Here is a 17,323-nt window from a genome sequence, read left to right as displayed (position 1 = left end):
CATTGAATTATATGAAGTTTAATTCCAGGTAAGTGAAGTTAGGATTGCAGCCTTAGTTAAATTCTGTGTGATCATAAACTTGGAAGTATGTTCCCAGTTATGTCTGTGGGGTTGTGCTGTTAATTCATTTTATTGGGTCTCGAGCTGTTGCTAGACATTTAATTTAGTCTATTCCTTTCCTTAGAATACAATACAGTACATTTCTCTTTTTTAAAAAAAGCAAAGGTGAACTGAATATTTTCAACTTTTATTACAGTTCTCTTGAAGAGCCATCATCTCATCAAGGATGGGGGAAAATTGTAGCATGTTATATACATGATCAGTGGGTTTGTCTTCATTTTTTCTAAATAATTATCAAAAGCTTTCTAAGGACAAATATATAGAGCACATTTTGCCAGATGTTCAAAATGCACAAGAATTTTACAGTCTGCGCTGGAAGCAGTGACAGTTCTTCCTTCTGATCATATCTTACCTGTGTTTCATTCCATGAAAATAGTTGTTTCCAAGGTAAATGGTTTAAAACAATGTATGAACTTATTACATGGCTTTATATTTCTGAAAAACTAAATGCTACTTCTTTTTTTACTTAGCTTTTGGAATCCTCTGAATCTCTTTGCATAGAGGCTTTTTGATTTAGCATGGAAAATTATATTTGCTCTTAGTAACACACAGCTGATCTTTTGGCCCAATCTAAAAGCTTTTGTTCAGTTTGTGTTTGATCCTGAAATTCTTGCTGCTGCTGCAAAGAACAAGAGTGAGGCATACACCAGGATAAAAGAGGTAAATGTTTTATATTTCTTGTTCTTCCTGTAATCTCTATTCTTGGCAGTTGTGTTCAGATGATCATAACTCAGCTTGTTAACCTCAGGTGTGCACAAGTGTTCTGCTTCTGCACATAGCCCTTGAGCCATGACTGAACTTGGAATCCCCTGGTTAACTGGGAAACTATGGTTACTAACTCCGGAAGAAGCCAGAATCAAATAATTGTTTGAATTTGGTTTAATATCCTAGGTTGTTCTGGAGCTGGTAACCTAATTTTCCCAGTTCTGAGATTCTTCGATCAATTAAAGACTTTCTGATATAATGGGAGCTCATGTGAAAGGGCCTTGTGCCCAGAAAAATCTTATGCTATCTTGTTTAAGAGCTATGATTGTCAAAACCTGCTCATAATTTTTAATTGAGCTTTCCCCCGGGTCAGCATGAAGCAAGTATATGGAAGCTTGGTTGCTGTTATGTTTTTAACCACTAAATCTAGGGATGTAGCTCAAGTAGTAGAGAATATGCTTTGCATGCAGAAGGTCATAGGTTCAATCCCTGGTACGGTTGGGAGAAACTCCTCCCTGAAACTACAGAAGCTGCTGCCACTCAGTGTAGACAGTATTGAGGAAGATGGACCAATGGTTTCACTTGGTAAAAGGCCACCTCCTATGCAGAATATAAGCTGCCTCCCACCAGACTTGTGTAAAAATGACAGCTAAGGATATAAACTATGTATGCTATAAACCTTGGATCCCAAACGCCAAAAACGGGGAAGTAAATCCTCTGGTTTTCAAACATTTTTTGGAAGCCAAATGTCCGACACGGCTTCCACTGAGTGCAGGAAGCTCCTGCAACCAATCGGAAGCCGGGCCTTGGTTGTCGAACATTTCGGAAGCCGAATGGGCTTCAGGAACAGATTACATCCAGCAACTGAGGTTTGACTGTATAACTATGTATGCTTTTGTTTTACTTCAAATCCATATTTCTTAAACTTCTTAAAATGCAAGAGAGTATAGGAGAAAAATGTTACTTAAACAGTAGTATGCAAAACGTGAACTTTTAATGCTAACTTGCTTTTACAGAAGTACTCGTTTGTACCCATTGAAACAAGACTTGCTTATTTTAAAATATTCTAAAATCGGTAAATGATTGAAACGATTCCCCCCCCCCCTTTAAGATCATATTTCAGATGATTGAAATGTCTTCAACAAGGACTGGCGTCTTTATATGTTGTTGACTTACTGCTGTCAGTCTTGGCTATTTCCTACTTCTGATGACCCGAATGCTGTTGAAAGGCTTTTTCAAATGCTAGCAATTACAGTGAACTTGTCGTAGAGGCCTGTTTATTTGGAACTGTTTTCAGGCGTGATCAAAGGTAACAACAAAAGCAATGTTACTTTTGTGTTGCACTAGGGAAATATTTGCTGATTTATGTAATAATTTCCAGAGTTGGTTTTTGTTGTAGCAAAGATAGCAAAGGGTTGTATCCAATGGTGTCTATACAGAAGGGGAAAAAATTTCTTTTTTTTTTAATAATTTTTATTATAGATTTTACAAATACAACCAAAAGAAAGGGGAAAAAAAATTTCACTTGAGCAATGGGGCTTCCCTTTCCTCTTCTACTGCCTCCAGCTCTCTGCATCTCCCCAATACAGTCAAACCTTGGTTTTTGAACAGCCTAGTTCTCAAACATTTTGGCTCCCAAATGATTGAAACCCAGAAGTGATTGTTCCGGTTTCCGAACATTCTTTTGGAATCCAAACATCCGACGGGGGTTCCGCAGCTTCCGATTGGCTGCAGGAGCTTCCTGCAGCCAATCAGAAGCCACACTTTGGTTTTCAAATGCTTTGGAAGTCAGACGCACTTCGGAATGGATTCCATTCAACTTCCAAGATACGACTGCATTGGCTCTAGAGAGTTTAGGGATCCTTCTCAGGAGATCTTGAGCATGGAGGGAGAAGAGGAAGAGGATGTCGCGTTGTGCAAGCAGGACTTCAAAGCGTCTTGTGTCATCTTGAAGATCAGTACATTTATTATGTATTATTTTGCATGGATCTGTACCACAAAACTTGTTGTTGTTCTTGTGGATTTATCTATTTTTTATTATTATTTTATTAAATGCAAAATGAAGCATAAACAAAATCCTCACAGGAAACAGGTTAGAAATATTGAAGCAGAGACAAAATTGGGGTCAGAGATATTAACAATACATACCAGACTTTTCATATAATAGAAATTATAACAAGTCTATAAAAATAGAAACATAATTAACATGGAGATTCCTTAATTTCTCAGGGTAGTGCACTGCATTTCCAGCAAACCTGCACAAATTCCCTCTTTTATTGTATCTTCCATTTATAGGCTGGGGGTGAAGGAGATTGGTATGATTATGTTGTTTATGTTAATAATGCAGAGCAAAGAAATTTCTCCCTTTTATGTGGCTTTATGATGGTAGGGAACCTTAAACTATAATAAGTAAATATTGAAAAAAAATCTTCTTTTTTTTCTTCTCCTTTTAAATACATCAAGACTGGTTCAGGAAGTATGTGCTTTTATAGAAAATCTTGGAAATGAATGTGCAGCAAATGTTGTTACAGAAAGGTCAGTATTTCATCACCTGGTTTTATAATAGTTATAAATCACTGGATCTGGACCATTCATAACATTCATCTCCCCACTTCTGTTTCTTCTGAATCATTGTTTCCTGAATTGTGCTTCAGAAAAAATTATCTAAATAGTAGGATGCTAGAAAGTCATCATGAAAAAGAAGATAGCAAGGAAACTGTGCTCTTACAAACATTATAGCCAGGATCCAGAGAACTGCACAACTAGTTTTGCTTATCCAATGGGATTCTGGGCTTGTGTGTTTTAAACGGCAGTCTTCCATGCTTTTGAAACTGGGGAGAGTTTCAGAAGTTGTTTGCCATTTGAAGATGGGAAGTGAAAAATCCTCCTAGTCATGTCCAAGCCTTTTGGACATGTGTAAAATAGCTCTTTAGATTTTGTTTCCATGATAGGGTCAGACAGAGACAGCATGTTGAGCTAGGTAAATTCTTAATCTTGTTATAAGAGCCACATTTGGCACTCCAGCCTCAGATTCCTCATTCCTGATCTATGGCATAAATCATGCTGGATAGCTTCAACAAAGTTAATTCCACAGTTTCAAACTTGATCCTGGTAGGGCATCTGCCTGTAAAAATGCAAGTGTGTGATTTATCCTAGCAGCCCAGCCAAATTAGAAAGGGGGGGGCAATTATTGTGCCTCCCTTAAGTATATGTTTGCACCACTGAAATATAAAGCTGAAATGGAGAGTGATTTTACAAAAAAAGGAGCACACAGTCAGAGGATTAAAAAAAGGTAATATATTGTATTACAGTACGAACAGAGATGACCATTATGTGAGAGTTTGCGCCATCAAATTTCTGTGCTTGCTGGATGAGACAAATACATTGCACAAGAAGTTTATAGAAGACTTTGTGATGAAACTACTTGATAGGGTAGGTATCTGTTTATGGTGGTTTGGGCATGTGTCTTGGCCTTGACAACTGCTCTGGTTGCTGGGGACAAAGCAGCCCCCCATCTCTCACAGAGGTTATTTCCATACTGTTAGTATTTTGTGTCAGTCATGCCCTTCATTTCTTTGCTTGCTTTGCTGTCCTTGTAGCTTGTAATAAAGATAAGATGGAAAATAATGGAAAATGTGAAAGCCTGGGGTGTGTGAGTGAAGCAGCTTATCCAAATATTGCTGCTTATATGACACCTATTAATCATGGGGCAAGATATACAGCAGCATTGTGTTAACTACGTCAGATATTTGTGTTAGCTGCTTCAGAATAGGTAAGATTACTCCTGAAGAAGAAACCAGTTCCAAAACTAGATTGAGCTACACTAAACTTTAATAGTTGTCGCTTTTGAGAAGCAAAACTCCTTTTTGCATTCTGTGTATACTGTAGATATCTACAGTGTTCAAATCCAGGATGTATTTCTGTAGCTAGAGTACTGTCATCTTTATGAGAGTTGTTGTACAGGGTCTTCCTTACTTGCGAATCGCTGCATTCAGTGATCTTTCATCCAGCTTGGAGGTGCTAGGAAGAAGTATCCTGCATCTGCTGTCTTTTTGACCTAGACACTCCCTTGTGATTAACTTTTTCAACCAGAACTTAAAGAAACTAAAGTACCAAAGCATTCAGCTTGAGCAAATTTATATCCTCTACAGGGTGAACTCATGTCAAAATCAAAAAACCGCTATTATGTGAACTCCTTACAACACAGAATTAAAAATCGACTGTGGCAGACATTGCTAGTTCTGTTTCCAAAACTTCACGAGGTACTGTTTTTCATAGAATTTGTTTTTATTACTTCTTTTATTACTTATGAAGGGAAAGTTAATTAATAAAACAGCTTTTTTATTTATAAAATGGGGTACATAGTACCACAAGTATGTAAGACTTCCTTCCAGCATATAATTCCCCCTAAGAAGAATTGCTTAGAATTAAGAAGGTAGGTTGCTTTTGTGGCTGTACTCTTAATTTATTCTTAATTGACTGGCTAAATTGAAATGATTGATTTGCTCTTTTACTGCTTTTTATTTGTTTGTGTGTTTGTTGTTGTTGTCTGTTTTGAAATGTTAACATTGATAAATATTTTATTTGAGCACCATGATCATTTTTATGCCATTTTGGGAAAATGTGGGTGGTTTTTTTAAGACAGTATATAAACTGTAAATAAAAGTAAACATTTTGTTGCAGATCCCACTTGTACTTTTAAGATTTTGTTCTGCCTTATCCATTGAATGAGGGATAATCTGTAATTTATGATCATATTGCATTCCATATAAGTTAAGAGCTGACTAGTACAGAGTGAGCTTCATGATGGAGCAGATTTGAACTTGTCTAACTCATGTAGAAACCCAACACAAGCCATTTCACCAGATTTGGTTCTACTGTGTTACTTTCCCCCTTTTGCACAGGATGAAAAGTAAAAAATGCATCTTGGTCAGCAGTGATAAATTAGAGAAATTGGAGAAGTGTAGTGTTCTAATAATGAAATCGATTCAGACTGTTATTAGAAAAGAAAACTCTTTTAAAACCCTAGGGAGGAAAGAGTAGTGTGTTTGTGTGTGATTGATGAAGTAGGTTTACAAAGTATAATTGATTCCATACCTGTTATTTTATCTAGGATATTTTAACAAGAACTATTGACAGGATTCTACAAGCTGGACATAGTAATAATCAAGCATCAGTAAAGTACTTAATAGAATGGAATATCATATTGATTCTACATAAGTTTCCCCATTTTCTTCAGAAGTTCTGGGATTGTTTTAACTATGTGAGTAGTAAGGTATTTAGTTGTTCAATCGTGAATAAGTCATATATGTTTTTATTGAGTCCTCAAGTACTTTTCAAGTATTAAGTTTTTTGCTTAAATGGATTCCAGGGGCAGGGGTAACATGTACCATTGAATATATTGACATTGATAATGTATGTAATAATTGTGTTAAAGCAGTTTAAGCCCCTGTATTATGGAGGCATGAATTACTGTTTCTGAGTTCAAATTTGGTTGATAAGCTGTAATTAAACTATAAGGAACTACAAGCATTGGGGAACCTTGATACTAACACGTGGCTTATTTTTCAGGGTGAAGACCAGCTTAAAACTAGCATTTGCACATTTTTAGCAGTGATGTCACATTTTGACGTAATTCTCCAAAATATATCTGAGAAGGTACATTTTTTTTGGTTGATAATAAGAAATGGGGTGTAGGGAACAAATAATAATAATCTGCTAATTACAGCTTGTTGAGGTTACTGCAATGTGTTGTATGGGGCTGCCTTTCAAGACCACTAAGAAACTTAAAAGGCCTATCTACTCCGAACCAGTGGCAAACCACTGGATAGCAGTTACAAGCCAACTAGCAGGGTATGAGTGCAAGAGCTGTCTCCTGCTGTTAATCCCCTAGCAGCTGGCATTCAGAGATAATGCTGCCCCTGATTCTGGTGGTAGAATATGGCTATCTTGACTAGTTGGTGCTGATAGCTCTGTCGCCCATGAATTTGTCTAATCCCCTTTTAAAGCCTTCTATATTGGTGGCCATCACATCTTGTGGTAGGAAACCCCATAGTTCAGCTATATGCTGTGAAGTAGTAATTCATTCAACTTAATTAGATGACCTGGGATAAGGTACTTTGAGAGAGAGAAAAAAACCTTTCTGTATCCATTCCCCCCCCCCACCTTACTCATCTTACCCCTCCTGGCAGAAACCTCCCCCCCCCCCATTGCCTTCACTTGGCTAAATTGCTTACTAGCACAGCACAGGTCATTTGGACCATATCTTGCATGTTTAAAACAGTTTCACTGGTTCCCTGTGCATTTCTAGGTTTAAATAAGTGGTTCCAACCTGTAAAGTTCAGTATTTTGAAGATCACCTGCTCCCACTCAAGCCTGCTTATTCATCAAGGTCACCTGGAGAGGCCCTTTTTTAGATACCTCCAGCTACAGAAGTTAGTGAATGGTGACTGAGAATGAGGTCTTCTCAGCAGAGATGCACTGGCTCTAGAATGTCCTCCCCAGGTCTGTGCACCTAGTGTCTCTACTTAGTAATTTTAGGCTGCATGTGAAAACAGCTCCCCCCCCCCCCCAGCCTCTTTAATAACTACGTTGTAACACCACAACACTGATGTTCACTTTAGAGTGTATTGGTCTGTTAACTGAGGTCCAGCTCCAACTGAGCGGTTCCCTCACTGCGAGAAGTGAAGTCACAGGGAACCAGGCAGAGGGCCTTCTAGGTAGTGGCACCCTCCCTGTGGAACGCCCTCCCATCAGATGTCAAGGAAATAAACAACTACCTGACATTTAGAAAACATCTGAAGGCAGCCCTGTTTAGGGAAGTTTTTAATGTCTGGTGTTTTATTGTATTTTTCATATTTTGTTGGAAGCCACCCCCAGAGTGGCTGGGGAAACTCAGCCAGATGGTGGGGTATAAGGAATAATAATAATAATAATAATAATAATAATAATAATAATAATAATAAATGTTAACAGTTTTTACTTTGCAATGTTTTGGCATTTGATTTGCTCTGTGTTTTTAATTTGTAGGCCACCTTGAAAATATGTTAATGAAAGGTGGAAGACAATTTATTATTATTTATTAAAACCATTATGCATTTGCAGATTTATATATTGGTTTATAATGCTGCAAGTTAGCTAAGAGTTGAAGACTATGCATAGAAGTATATTTTTATATGGCCTAAAAACTGGAGTAAATCTTATGTTTGGATGTAGGATTTCTTGATAAAACTTCAGTTGAACTTCCAGCTCATTGCCGTGTCAATCAAAAAATGCTTCACATTAGGAACTAGATGAGTTATAGTTATATGACTTCTTACAAGAAATGTATGAACTACTAAAGGAATGCCTTTCTCCCTCTAGACACCAGCCTTGAAGAAAGCCCTCATCGTTGTTCTACAGTGGTGTTTCCATCACAATTTCAGTGTTCGACTTTATGCTTTAATCGCCCTTAAGAAAATTTGGGGAATGTGCAAAGCATTGTGTGTGGAAGATTTTGAAGCTTTAGCTCCAGTTATTGAATGTAGTCTCAATCAAGCAGAAAGCATGCATGGAACAGGGTTAGCAGCACATAATTCATTCAAAATACTGCTATGAAACTACTGATGCTCCAAAACGAAAACACTTTCTAGACCACTTGTGGATGAATCTATTTTTTTCACGGAGCACTTTGTTATACCCATAGTTGTGTTGTCTCAACAAGGTAGAACATTTTAAAATAAACCAAATTCAGCAGTAACAGATGAAGTGAAATTATGAAAAACGTCTGGGGATTTCTTTTTCATCAGAAGCATACCTGGCCTGTGAAACAGAAAACTAGACTACTTGTCTCTTGAATTTTAATAAACTGACTTGCACTCCACTTATCTGAATATAGGTCAACCACTTCCTTATTATTATTGATGGATGAGATAGAAGATACTGGTGGTTTGTGGAGTAAAAAGGAGAGACCAATAGTGTGGCAATTTGTTTATTCTATGGGAGACTGAGGTTAAATTGATCTGAAAGTGCTGCATTAATATATGACTTCATGTCTGGAAGAATGTTGAGTGGTGAACCAAATAAGGCAGGTAATAACAGTGTAGGTGTATAAAGTAGGATTGCTCTTGTATAGTTTGTTGTATATAAACACAAATCATAATGAAATCCTAAGCATATTTATTCAGTAGAAAGTTTCCATAGAGTTCAGTGGATCTTACTGAAGGTTTAATCCCTTGAATATATTATATTATATTATATTATATTATATTATATTATATTATATTATATTATATTATTAATATCCTGGGCAGAGCCTCTGAAATTGGACAAGTTATAGATCTAAATCTGATATATATATTTGTTGTGATTTACAGACCCACAAATGAGTTTTCCCAGCTGTTTGTTCTGCAGCAGCTTCCACTGCCAAGTCGTGGAACTACTGTTTAAATTCCATAAAAAGCAGCTGCAATATGTAATTTGCCCCAAGACTTTCAGCACACAAAAGGGCTGGAAGAATTGTGATTCATATTGCTTAAAACCGTTGTAATGAATCAATGAGTCGTAGCCATAGAATCTAACTCACAGATCTGTGTGTGCTCAGATGTGATTTATTCAGTGGAGAGACCTCAGCTTTGTGTGAAAGGAAACCATGTGGAGATCAGTTCTCTATTGAAACCATGTGGAGCTCTCTTAGTGCTTCTGCACCACAAAGAAAACCCCTTGATCGAGGCGTTGTTGTATAATTCCTCATCATTTCCCTTGTGCTTACTAGTTGTAAAGTGACCAAATCATAACAGAAAAGAAGAATTATGCTGCAATCCTTACCCAACTTTTCTGGGAGTAAGTCCCATTGAATTAAATAGGACTTACTTCTGAGTATACATGGTTAGGATTGCCTTTGGTAACATTTTTAAAAGAGGCTTATTGAGACATTTTCTTGTACATCATAATATTATCCTTACAATGCAGGAACGCTAAAAAGAATTGGCAGCGCATCCAAAAACACTTTTTCTTTGAAAACTTTCATCCGCTTAAGGATTACTGTGTTGAGGTAAGTACATAATATTCTTAGTAAATATTCATTGGGCTTAAATTTTTTTTTTTTTTTAACAACCGTAGATCTGTCTAATCAATGACACTGCCAGTGTGATCAAGGAGACACGGCTTCAAATTTCCACTCGTTCAAGAAACTGACTGGATGACCTTGGATCCTTAAGCAAAGGCATTTGTTTTTGTGTGTGTGTTGGAAACATCAAACTCACTGCCAAAGTCATCCTAACTCTGCTCCATTTTGTTTTTATGTGTGTGCTTACTTTGCCTAATGTACAGTTCAGTCCTGTGCATGTCTTCACAGGCATAAGGCCCATTGTTCTCAACAGGACTTACTTCCAAATAATACATGATTGCTTCCTTATTCAGCTTTTGCTAGAGGACCCTTAAACCATGCACTCCAGATATTTGGAAATTCACTAAACCCCTTCTATTTCTTGAAATTTTATCAAGCCTTGTACATATTCATAAAAGCTAGAAACAGACATTAAATAAGAAAATGAAAGTCCAGGGTCTGAATTTCATGTTTCTGTGCAACTTCAGGATGTACACAACCCTGAACCTTATATAGAAGCCTGTGCTTTGGGAAATGACTACTTACTTGGAACATGTTTTATTTTATGGATTGCCATTATGCAGTTAGAGAAGGTGGGCAGAGCAGTTCAATTAGGGTGGAGAATTTATGGTGGAAGAACCGCCAAATCCAGAGTCCTCCTGACCAGGGTGGAAAGGCACGAAGTACACCAACTCCTGGACTAAAGTATTTTCCCTCCCATTTCAGGGGAGTGGGAAGGTTTTGGATATGGCAGAACTTCTTAATATACCCATAATATGTCCATTTTATCTCCCTACTGCCATTGTAGGTGGGGTTGTACTCTAAATATGCTTGCCTTCCATTAAAGTCAATGAGATTTAAGCACAGTCATACCTTGGAAGTTGAATGGAATCCATTCCGGAAGTCTGTTCAACTTCCAAAATGTTCAAAAACCAAAGCACAGCTTTTGATTGGCTGCAGAAAACTCCTGCAGCCAATCAGAAGCTGCGGAAGCCCCGTTGGATGTTCGGCTTCCGAAAGAACGTTCACAAACCAGAACACTCACTTCTGGGTTTCAATTGTTTGGGAGCCAAAGCATTTGAGATCCAAGGTACGATTGTACACTGAAATATAAGTGGGAAAGACTGAACCATCATTTTGTTTCTCTTACTATAATAGGGCACTAATGCTTCACTTTGACTGGTTCATGGCAAATATACTTTGGCATTTTCAGTGCTAGTTCAATTTTCCAAATATTATTTTTCAGACAATATTTTACACCTTGCCGCGTCTTTCAGAAATTGCAGAAGAGGAATTGATTTCTCTATCTAAATTTAAAGCATTCACAGACATCCCACTGAGCTCAACATTTCTATTCTCTCATTCTCGAACTTCACTTCTTGATCTGAAGCAGTGTGACTGGTCTCAGCAAGATTTGGGTAAATAACTAGTGCTGTCATGTATATTTTACAAACTTCTTTCAAAATTAATTGTGCAGTATTTTAACAACACAAAATGTTAAATGGTTATGAAGAATATTATCTGCCCTCAGTATTTAATTTCTAATATGCTAGGATTCTCAGCAGTTTGTTATATTCAGGTAACTAAATATTCAATCTTAGGTTTGAGTTCAGCTGAATCCAGCAGCCAAAGGCAATGGACAGATGTTCAAAAAAAGATAATTCCTTGGAAGGACAGTACTCCTGATCTGGAGCTTGTCTTTCAAGATCGGGCTACTAAACTTGGAAAAGCAAACAATAAACTGATTGTAGTGGCTTCACTCATTGATAAACCTACCAATTTAGGAGGTAAGATCTTACCCACTTGAAACTACTAGTACTTGAAAGTACGTTATGTGACTTGCATTTTTTTAAAAAGCAAACTTTATATATTCAACCTCTATATATAAAGGATTTCCAATGGAAATTGCATTTAATCATCAAACTACAGCAAGAGAAGTGCCTTTCACTTTTTTCCTGACTTTCCCCCCTGACATTACCATAAATTAGTGTACTTTAGCCACTTGTAGTAATTAGTTGTTTGCAGGGCCATGTTTTAGGCTGATGAGGATGCTTAGTTTAAGATCTTTAAGGGAAGAGTGAGTCATGCTATTGTATTTTTGTATAGCGTGATAGACCCACCATGAATGCCCTTCTTCAGCATCAAAGTGCGCCATTCAATTAATGAAATATGACTCATATTGAATGAAAGTGTTCTGCTTATTTGTAGGCTTGTGTCGTACATGTGAAATATTTGGGGTGTCGGCTCTCATTGTTGGCAGCCTTCATTATATAAATGACAAGCAATTTCAGTACCTCAGTGTTTCTGCTGAACAATGGCTTTCCCTTATTGAGGTGAGCAAAGAGTATATTAATTGTAGACTACTTAAATGTAACTTAACTTGCTTCAGATTTTCATGAATGGGCCTGCCTAAGATTGCATGGGATTAAAATTCTTTATGCTAGTGTTGAAGTGTTATGTATTAGTCTGCTACCTTTACAACTCTTTCCTGTGATTTGACTGGGTTGAGCCTCTGGCTGTTTTACTACAGTTAAGCACTTTGACATTTGATTTCAGTGGGAACGTTAAGCATGTGTGTTCCTGAATATATATCCAACTAGCATTGCTGGAGTGGGGGGGGGGCAAACCATGGGAGTGAGGGCTATTGTCTTCATAGCTTGTTTGTGTCATTTCTGGAGGCATCTGGCTGTCAGTTGGAAACGAGTCGCTGCACTAGATGGATTCCCAAACTGATCCCCCCCTTTTTTGTTTTGCTTGATTGAACCTAGCAAGTGTGGTTTTATGAATCTTATAAGGATACTGTATCGGTGCACATAATGTTAGCCTTTCAACTGATCAAAATCTGACATATTTTGACTGATACAGCTATTTTGTACTGTATATTAATAGAGGTTTGCATTTAAACATTTCTATACTAATCTCACTTTAAAAAAAAAATATATGTGCAGGTAAAGCCATTCCAGCTTGCTGATTATTTGGAGCAGAAGAAAATGGAAGGCTACACTATAATAGGTGTAGAGCAAACGGCTAAAAGTTGTGATCTGACAGAATATTGTTTTCCAGAGAAATCCCTCTTGCTGCTGGGGTAAATGGAAAAAACAAAACTTTTTAAATATAACATGACTCTAAATAATTTTTTGGTAGTGCAAGTTGAGAAATGTAGTTTGAGGAAAATGAAAAGATCCACTATAATTGTTGTTCCCATTTACTGTACTGGCTGAATAGGACTAGAATAGAAATATATGAAGGCCTCAACCACCCAGCTGTCCATCATTGTGGTTTTAATTCTCATGGTCCCCTGATGTGGAACTCGCTCATTCCAGATATTTTTGTCCTCCCCATTCAACAGGGCTGTAGGCTTATTTTTCATGTGCTTGAAATGGATGTAAAACAGTGACACATCAGCTAATTACACCATATAATAGCGCTGAGCACTGTTTTTAGGGAGTGAGTTTCAATTGATCCATCTTAAAAGCAATATTAGTTATGAAAGGGATTGAGGAAAAGTTATCACTGTATCACAGTGCTGTCTCCTCTACTAAATATATGAATAATATTATCTGGCCCAGTAGCACCAGTGGCTCCTCAAGGCAGGGTCTTGTTACCCAGTATCATTTTATTTGGATATTCCTTTGATTAAACCTGGGTAGTTTATTCCTTTGAAAGATATTCCTTTGATTAAATACCTTGCATGCTGAGTAGATGCTCTTGGACTGAACTGCATCCCCTCTGCTGACTGTGGTACATGTTTGTGTGCTTTTCTTGTCAGAAATGAGCATGAGGGAATCCCTGCAAATCTGATTCAGCAGTTGGACACCTGTGTAGAAATTCCTCAGCAAGGAGTTATCCGGTCACTTAATGTCCATGTAAGTGGAGCTCTGCTCATTTGGGAATATATAAGGCAACAGATCGTCAAGGAAAAAGAATGAAGATAAATACATGAATCTTGTCAAAGCTGTTTGCTCTGATGGTGCTAAGAAATTCATGGAGCAGAGATACTACACAAAAGGAATAAGTTTTGTATTTTGCATGCCTTCATTTTTTTAAAGAACACAAATGCCTTAAACTATGACTGTATTGAAATATTCATTGATGATAAATATTCTTTCAGTATACAAGTTTCTTGGTGTAGTTTATGTTGCTGAAAATATCTCTTTATATGCTTCTCAGGTGGGTTCCAAATGGCCATTTTGTAGCAGGGTGGCAACTCAAGTTTGTAGGTTCCCTGCAACCACAGACAGAGCTGCTGGGGCAATGCTTCTATTTTTTATCAAATTAATATGCATACAGACTCAATGTGTACACTGGCAGGATTGCACAATAACTAGCATTTGGCTAATTTTATTTATTCACTTGTGAGGATCGACTATCAAAATGGATGTAAGCATTCTATTAATACAAAGGAAACTACTTGAAAGAAGAAACTGGTAATGAACTCACAATGTAACATTTGAGTAGATACAGTGCACCAATTTGTCCTTTATTGGTAGTAGCAACTTCAGTGAGGTGCGGTTGGGAGCCTCTTCTCTTCACTGTCCATTTCAAAGTACATATGGGATAGGAGCCTTCACACCGATGTCAGATAAACAAGTAATAGCTTTTGAAATTATTTATAGGCTATCACTGTCCTTTACTGATACTGACACTTTAAGTATCACTCAAGTGCTCTTCTTCTGCAAGCTCCTTTGTCATGGCTGTATTTATAAAAGCTGATGAGTAGCTACGACTTCTCAGTTGTCTCTGAAGGCTGAAATTCTCCTGCTTCCAACTTTGCTTTATATTTTAGATAATCTCTTCTTCTATCAAAATATTTAACCTGTTTTGAACAAGATTGTTGTTAGGAAATGAGATTGACACAGTAAAATTCTAGTGTAATGAAAACAGGAAGAACCTCTTTTGATTATCATTTCAGACCTGGATACGTAACCATGTTGATCTACTTTGAATGTTTGATTTCAGGGTCCTCAACTCCCTTAAGGGAGAATTCCCCCCTAGTTATATTACCAAAGAGTTGTAATGTCTTCTTAGAGTGAAATGTTGAGTACCACAATCAACCCTACCTAATTGGTCAGGCAAATCTCTCCGAGATGCTCACACAACCCTTGAGGTACAGTATTTGATAAAGAGCATTACAATATACACCCCTATCAGTGCTATGCAAGTTTATAGGGTTTATCTCATTGCTGGTAAAGACAAGTACATACTGGAAACCTAGGAAGCCACCTTACAAGAGTCGGACATAGCCTAATGTTGTCTACAGTGACTAGAAGCAGCTCTTCAGGGTTTCAGAAGGAAGTCTTTCTCAGTCCTGTCAGGAGATGCTGGAATATTTGGGGTGGGGTGGAGGAGATTTGTGCTGCTTACCCACTGTTGTGGACACACATTTTCAAAAGAGCACCTAAGTTTCTCACACTTCGATGCCTCTTCCATATTATCATCTAAGCACTTCCAGTACTCATCCCGAGCTCCCCAGCAAGCCTTCCTTTCCTTCATTGATGGAGCTGTCATTTCTGTCACAAGAAACAAAAGATCACTGTTATTCTTGAACTACTTTGGTGTTTCATAACTTAACAAGTCACCATCCAATCCTACACTTTATTGAACCTAAACTGTTTTTACTTGAGTCTAATGTTGAATGTAAAATGTTTTTAAAGTGTTTTTTTAAGTATTTTGAAAGGCACTATTTATAAGGGGGCAATACTGAAATGAAAAGATAATCATAGCTGTGAAGCCTGTTACTTTGTATGCAGCTGTTCAACATTGTTACAGTTACAAGAAAGCAGTTAAAGGCCTATGTGGTTTAGTTAGACCTGTCAGCTATCTGAAGTATAACTGTGAACAGCTAAAATAGGGGTGGTTAACCAGCAGCCCCCCAGGGGTTGTTGGACTACCAACTCCCATCATCCTTGACTATGGTGGGGGCTGATAGGAGCAGTAATCCAACAATATCAAAAGGGTCATAAATTAGCTGCCCCACCCTGTGGCATATAGCAGATGACCCTGACAGTAATTGCCCAAAAGGATTGCCATAGCCTTGTCCAATGTGGTCTGGTGGTCATTGGAGATATAATAACCTAGAAAGAGTTTGAAGAGCTGAAATCTCTTAAAAATTGAATTTGTGAAAGCAATAACAGTCTTCACATTTTAAGAGAGCAATTCTTGACCAAGATTCAGGTGATTTAAATTCAGGCACAGCTTGCTTTATTGAGCTTTGCTTTACCGTACTTTGCATATATTGCCCCTTATATAAGGACATTGGTGCAACTGCTGGCAGCCCTTACGTGCCACCACCTCTTCTGGTCACAGGAGTGGAGCTTGCTAGGGTTAGAGTTGGCTTTTTTCTAGCATGTAAAGCACTGTTTGACTCATGTCCTGCTTTTGGGTTTCTAATAGGTATCTGGTTGGCCAATGTGAGATCAAGACACTGGACTAGATGGGCCATCCATCTGATCCAGCAGGTGCTTATGTTTTGGGAGCCTTTTTTTGGGGGGGTGCAATTGTGCAGGCCACAATCTGCCCTCCTATTACATAAATATACTGAGATTCCAGGGTTGGCATTGTTTGGTTCACAGCAGAGTCTAAAGCCCAGAGATTTTAACTGTAGTAAAGCAAACTGCCACACCTTATGGAAGCACCATTTGATAAGCTCTCCCAAACGCGATCTTCTTAAAAGCAGACAACAAAGTCTACAATGCACTGTTACTTAGTATTTCAAGAACACGAACACCATGTAAGACTGGTTCGTCGTACAAACAGCGTACAAAACTGTACTGAACACTAGAAACCCTACAGTTTGCCACTTGCATTGGGAACATAAAATAATCCCAGGTTGTCAGATGAAGAAGCCCGAAAACATTGTACTGTATTGCTGGGGAATTGCCACATTGCACGCGACCAACCTGAGCTGCTGAACTGGAGCTAAAGAACGGGGCTCCCCAGCCAGGGCACCTATGCTAAAAGTCCAGTTTCTGCCGTGAATCGCCGCAAGGAGAGCGCGCGCTCTCTCTCGCCGCGGAGCCGCCTGCACGGAAGGCGCCGCGGGATCGAGTCCCGCGCCCTTGCCGCAGCTAGAGAGCGATGCCAAGTGGGCACAAGGCTGGGGAAGCACGCGGAGGAGGTTCTGCTTGCCCTCCACGATTGGCTGCTGCAGTCTTGGGAGGCGGAGGGCAGGGCGAGCTCCCGCTCTCACCTCCTCCTCTCCGCCCGTAGAAGGGTTGAGAAGGGTCTCCCCGCCTTCTCGCGCTCAGAAGGGTCTCCCCGCCCGACAGAAGAGGCCGCTCCTCTGCGGGAAGCCAGGCTCTCGACCTCCAAACAAGGTGAGGATTCTACACCAGCTGCCTTCACTTACCCGCTGCACTTCCGGCTGAGCTTGAAAAGCCCGGATGTGCATCCAGGTGACGAACACACACCGGA

The 17,323-nt window shown here is 38.6% G+C and overlaps 2 protein-coding genes across 5 annotated transcripts in view; one reads left to right on the top strand and one right to left on the bottom strand.

Moving 5' to 3' along the window:
* Positions 1-14,024, top strand: part of TARBP1 (TAR (HIV-1) RNA binding protein 1) — a 30,885-nt gene extending 16,861 nt beyond the window's left edge. Inside the window, 20 exon segments of the mRNA XM_033145432.1 lie at positions 257-330; positions 333-407; positions 410-507; positions 591-626; positions 628-780; positions 1,937-1,982; positions 1,985-2,052; positions 2,055-2,134; positions 3,289-3,360; positions 4,137-4,257; positions 4,977-5,087; positions 5,939-6,088; positions 6,397-6,483; positions 8,188-8,384; positions 9,775-9,856; positions 11,157-11,328; positions 11,512-11,697; positions 12,119-12,243; positions 12,859-12,995; positions 13,680-14,024. Of these exon segments, the coding sequence (XP_033001323.1) occupies positions 257-330; positions 333-407; positions 410-507; positions 591-626; positions 628-780; positions 1,937-1,982; positions 1,985-2,052; positions 2,055-2,134; positions 3,289-3,360; positions 4,137-4,257; positions 4,977-5,087; positions 5,939-6,088; positions 6,397-6,483; positions 8,188-8,384; positions 9,775-9,856; positions 11,157-11,328; positions 11,512-11,697; positions 12,119-12,243; positions 12,859-12,995; positions 13,680-13,839 (2,230 nt within the window). The 3' untranslated portion in view covers positions 13,840-14,024.
* A 197-nt stretch (positions 14,025-14,221) lies between these two features.
* LOC117044000 (cytochrome c oxidase assembly factor 6 homolog) lies at positions 14,222-17,323 on the bottom strand. 4 transcript variants are annotated; one of them, XM_033144300.1, is made up of 3 exons: positions 17,259-17,323; positions 15,275-15,420; positions 14,222-14,726 (listed from the first exon to the last, which is right to left on the bottom strand). In XM_033144300.1, exons 2-3 carry the CDS (start codon positions 15,416-15,418, stop codon positions 14,631-14,633), a joined length of 240 nt encoding a protein of 79 aa, XP_033000191.1. In that variant the 5' UTR covers positions 15,419-15,420; positions 17,259-17,323; the 3' UTR covers positions 14,222-14,630. The 4 variants fall into 4 exon arrangements, with proteins under 4 accessions (XP_033000191.1, XP_033000192.1, XP_033000193.1 ...); XM_033144301.1 differs by lacking the exon at positions 17,259-17,323 and adding an exon at positions 17,100-17,252; XM_033144302.1 differs by lacking the exon at positions 17,259-17,323 and adding an exon at positions 17,103-17,252.

Source organism: Lacerta agilis, chromosome 3 (genome assembly GCF_009819535.1).
Source record: "Lacerta agilis isolate rLacAgi1 chromosome 3, rLacAgi1.pri, whole genome shotgun sequence".
Lineage (NCBI taxonomy): Eukaryota > Metazoa > Chordata > Lepidosauria > Squamata > Lacertidae > Lacerta > Lacerta agilis.
The sequence above is the reverse complement of the archived record's forward strand: the minus strand, read 5'-3'. Positions and strand labels throughout refer to the sequence as shown.

What these genes read in the sequence shown, in the direction of transcription:
- LOC117044000 (XM_033144300.1), bottom strand. Translation starts at nt 15,418, where the DNA reads ATGACAGCTCCATCAATGAAGGAAAGGAAGGCTTGCTGGGGAGCTCGG. An exon ending in ATGTGTGTCCACAACAGTGG is followed by an intron (nt 14,727 to 15,274) that starts GTAAGCAGCACA and finishes TGTTCAAAACAG; the next exon opens with GTTAAATATTTTGATAGAAG.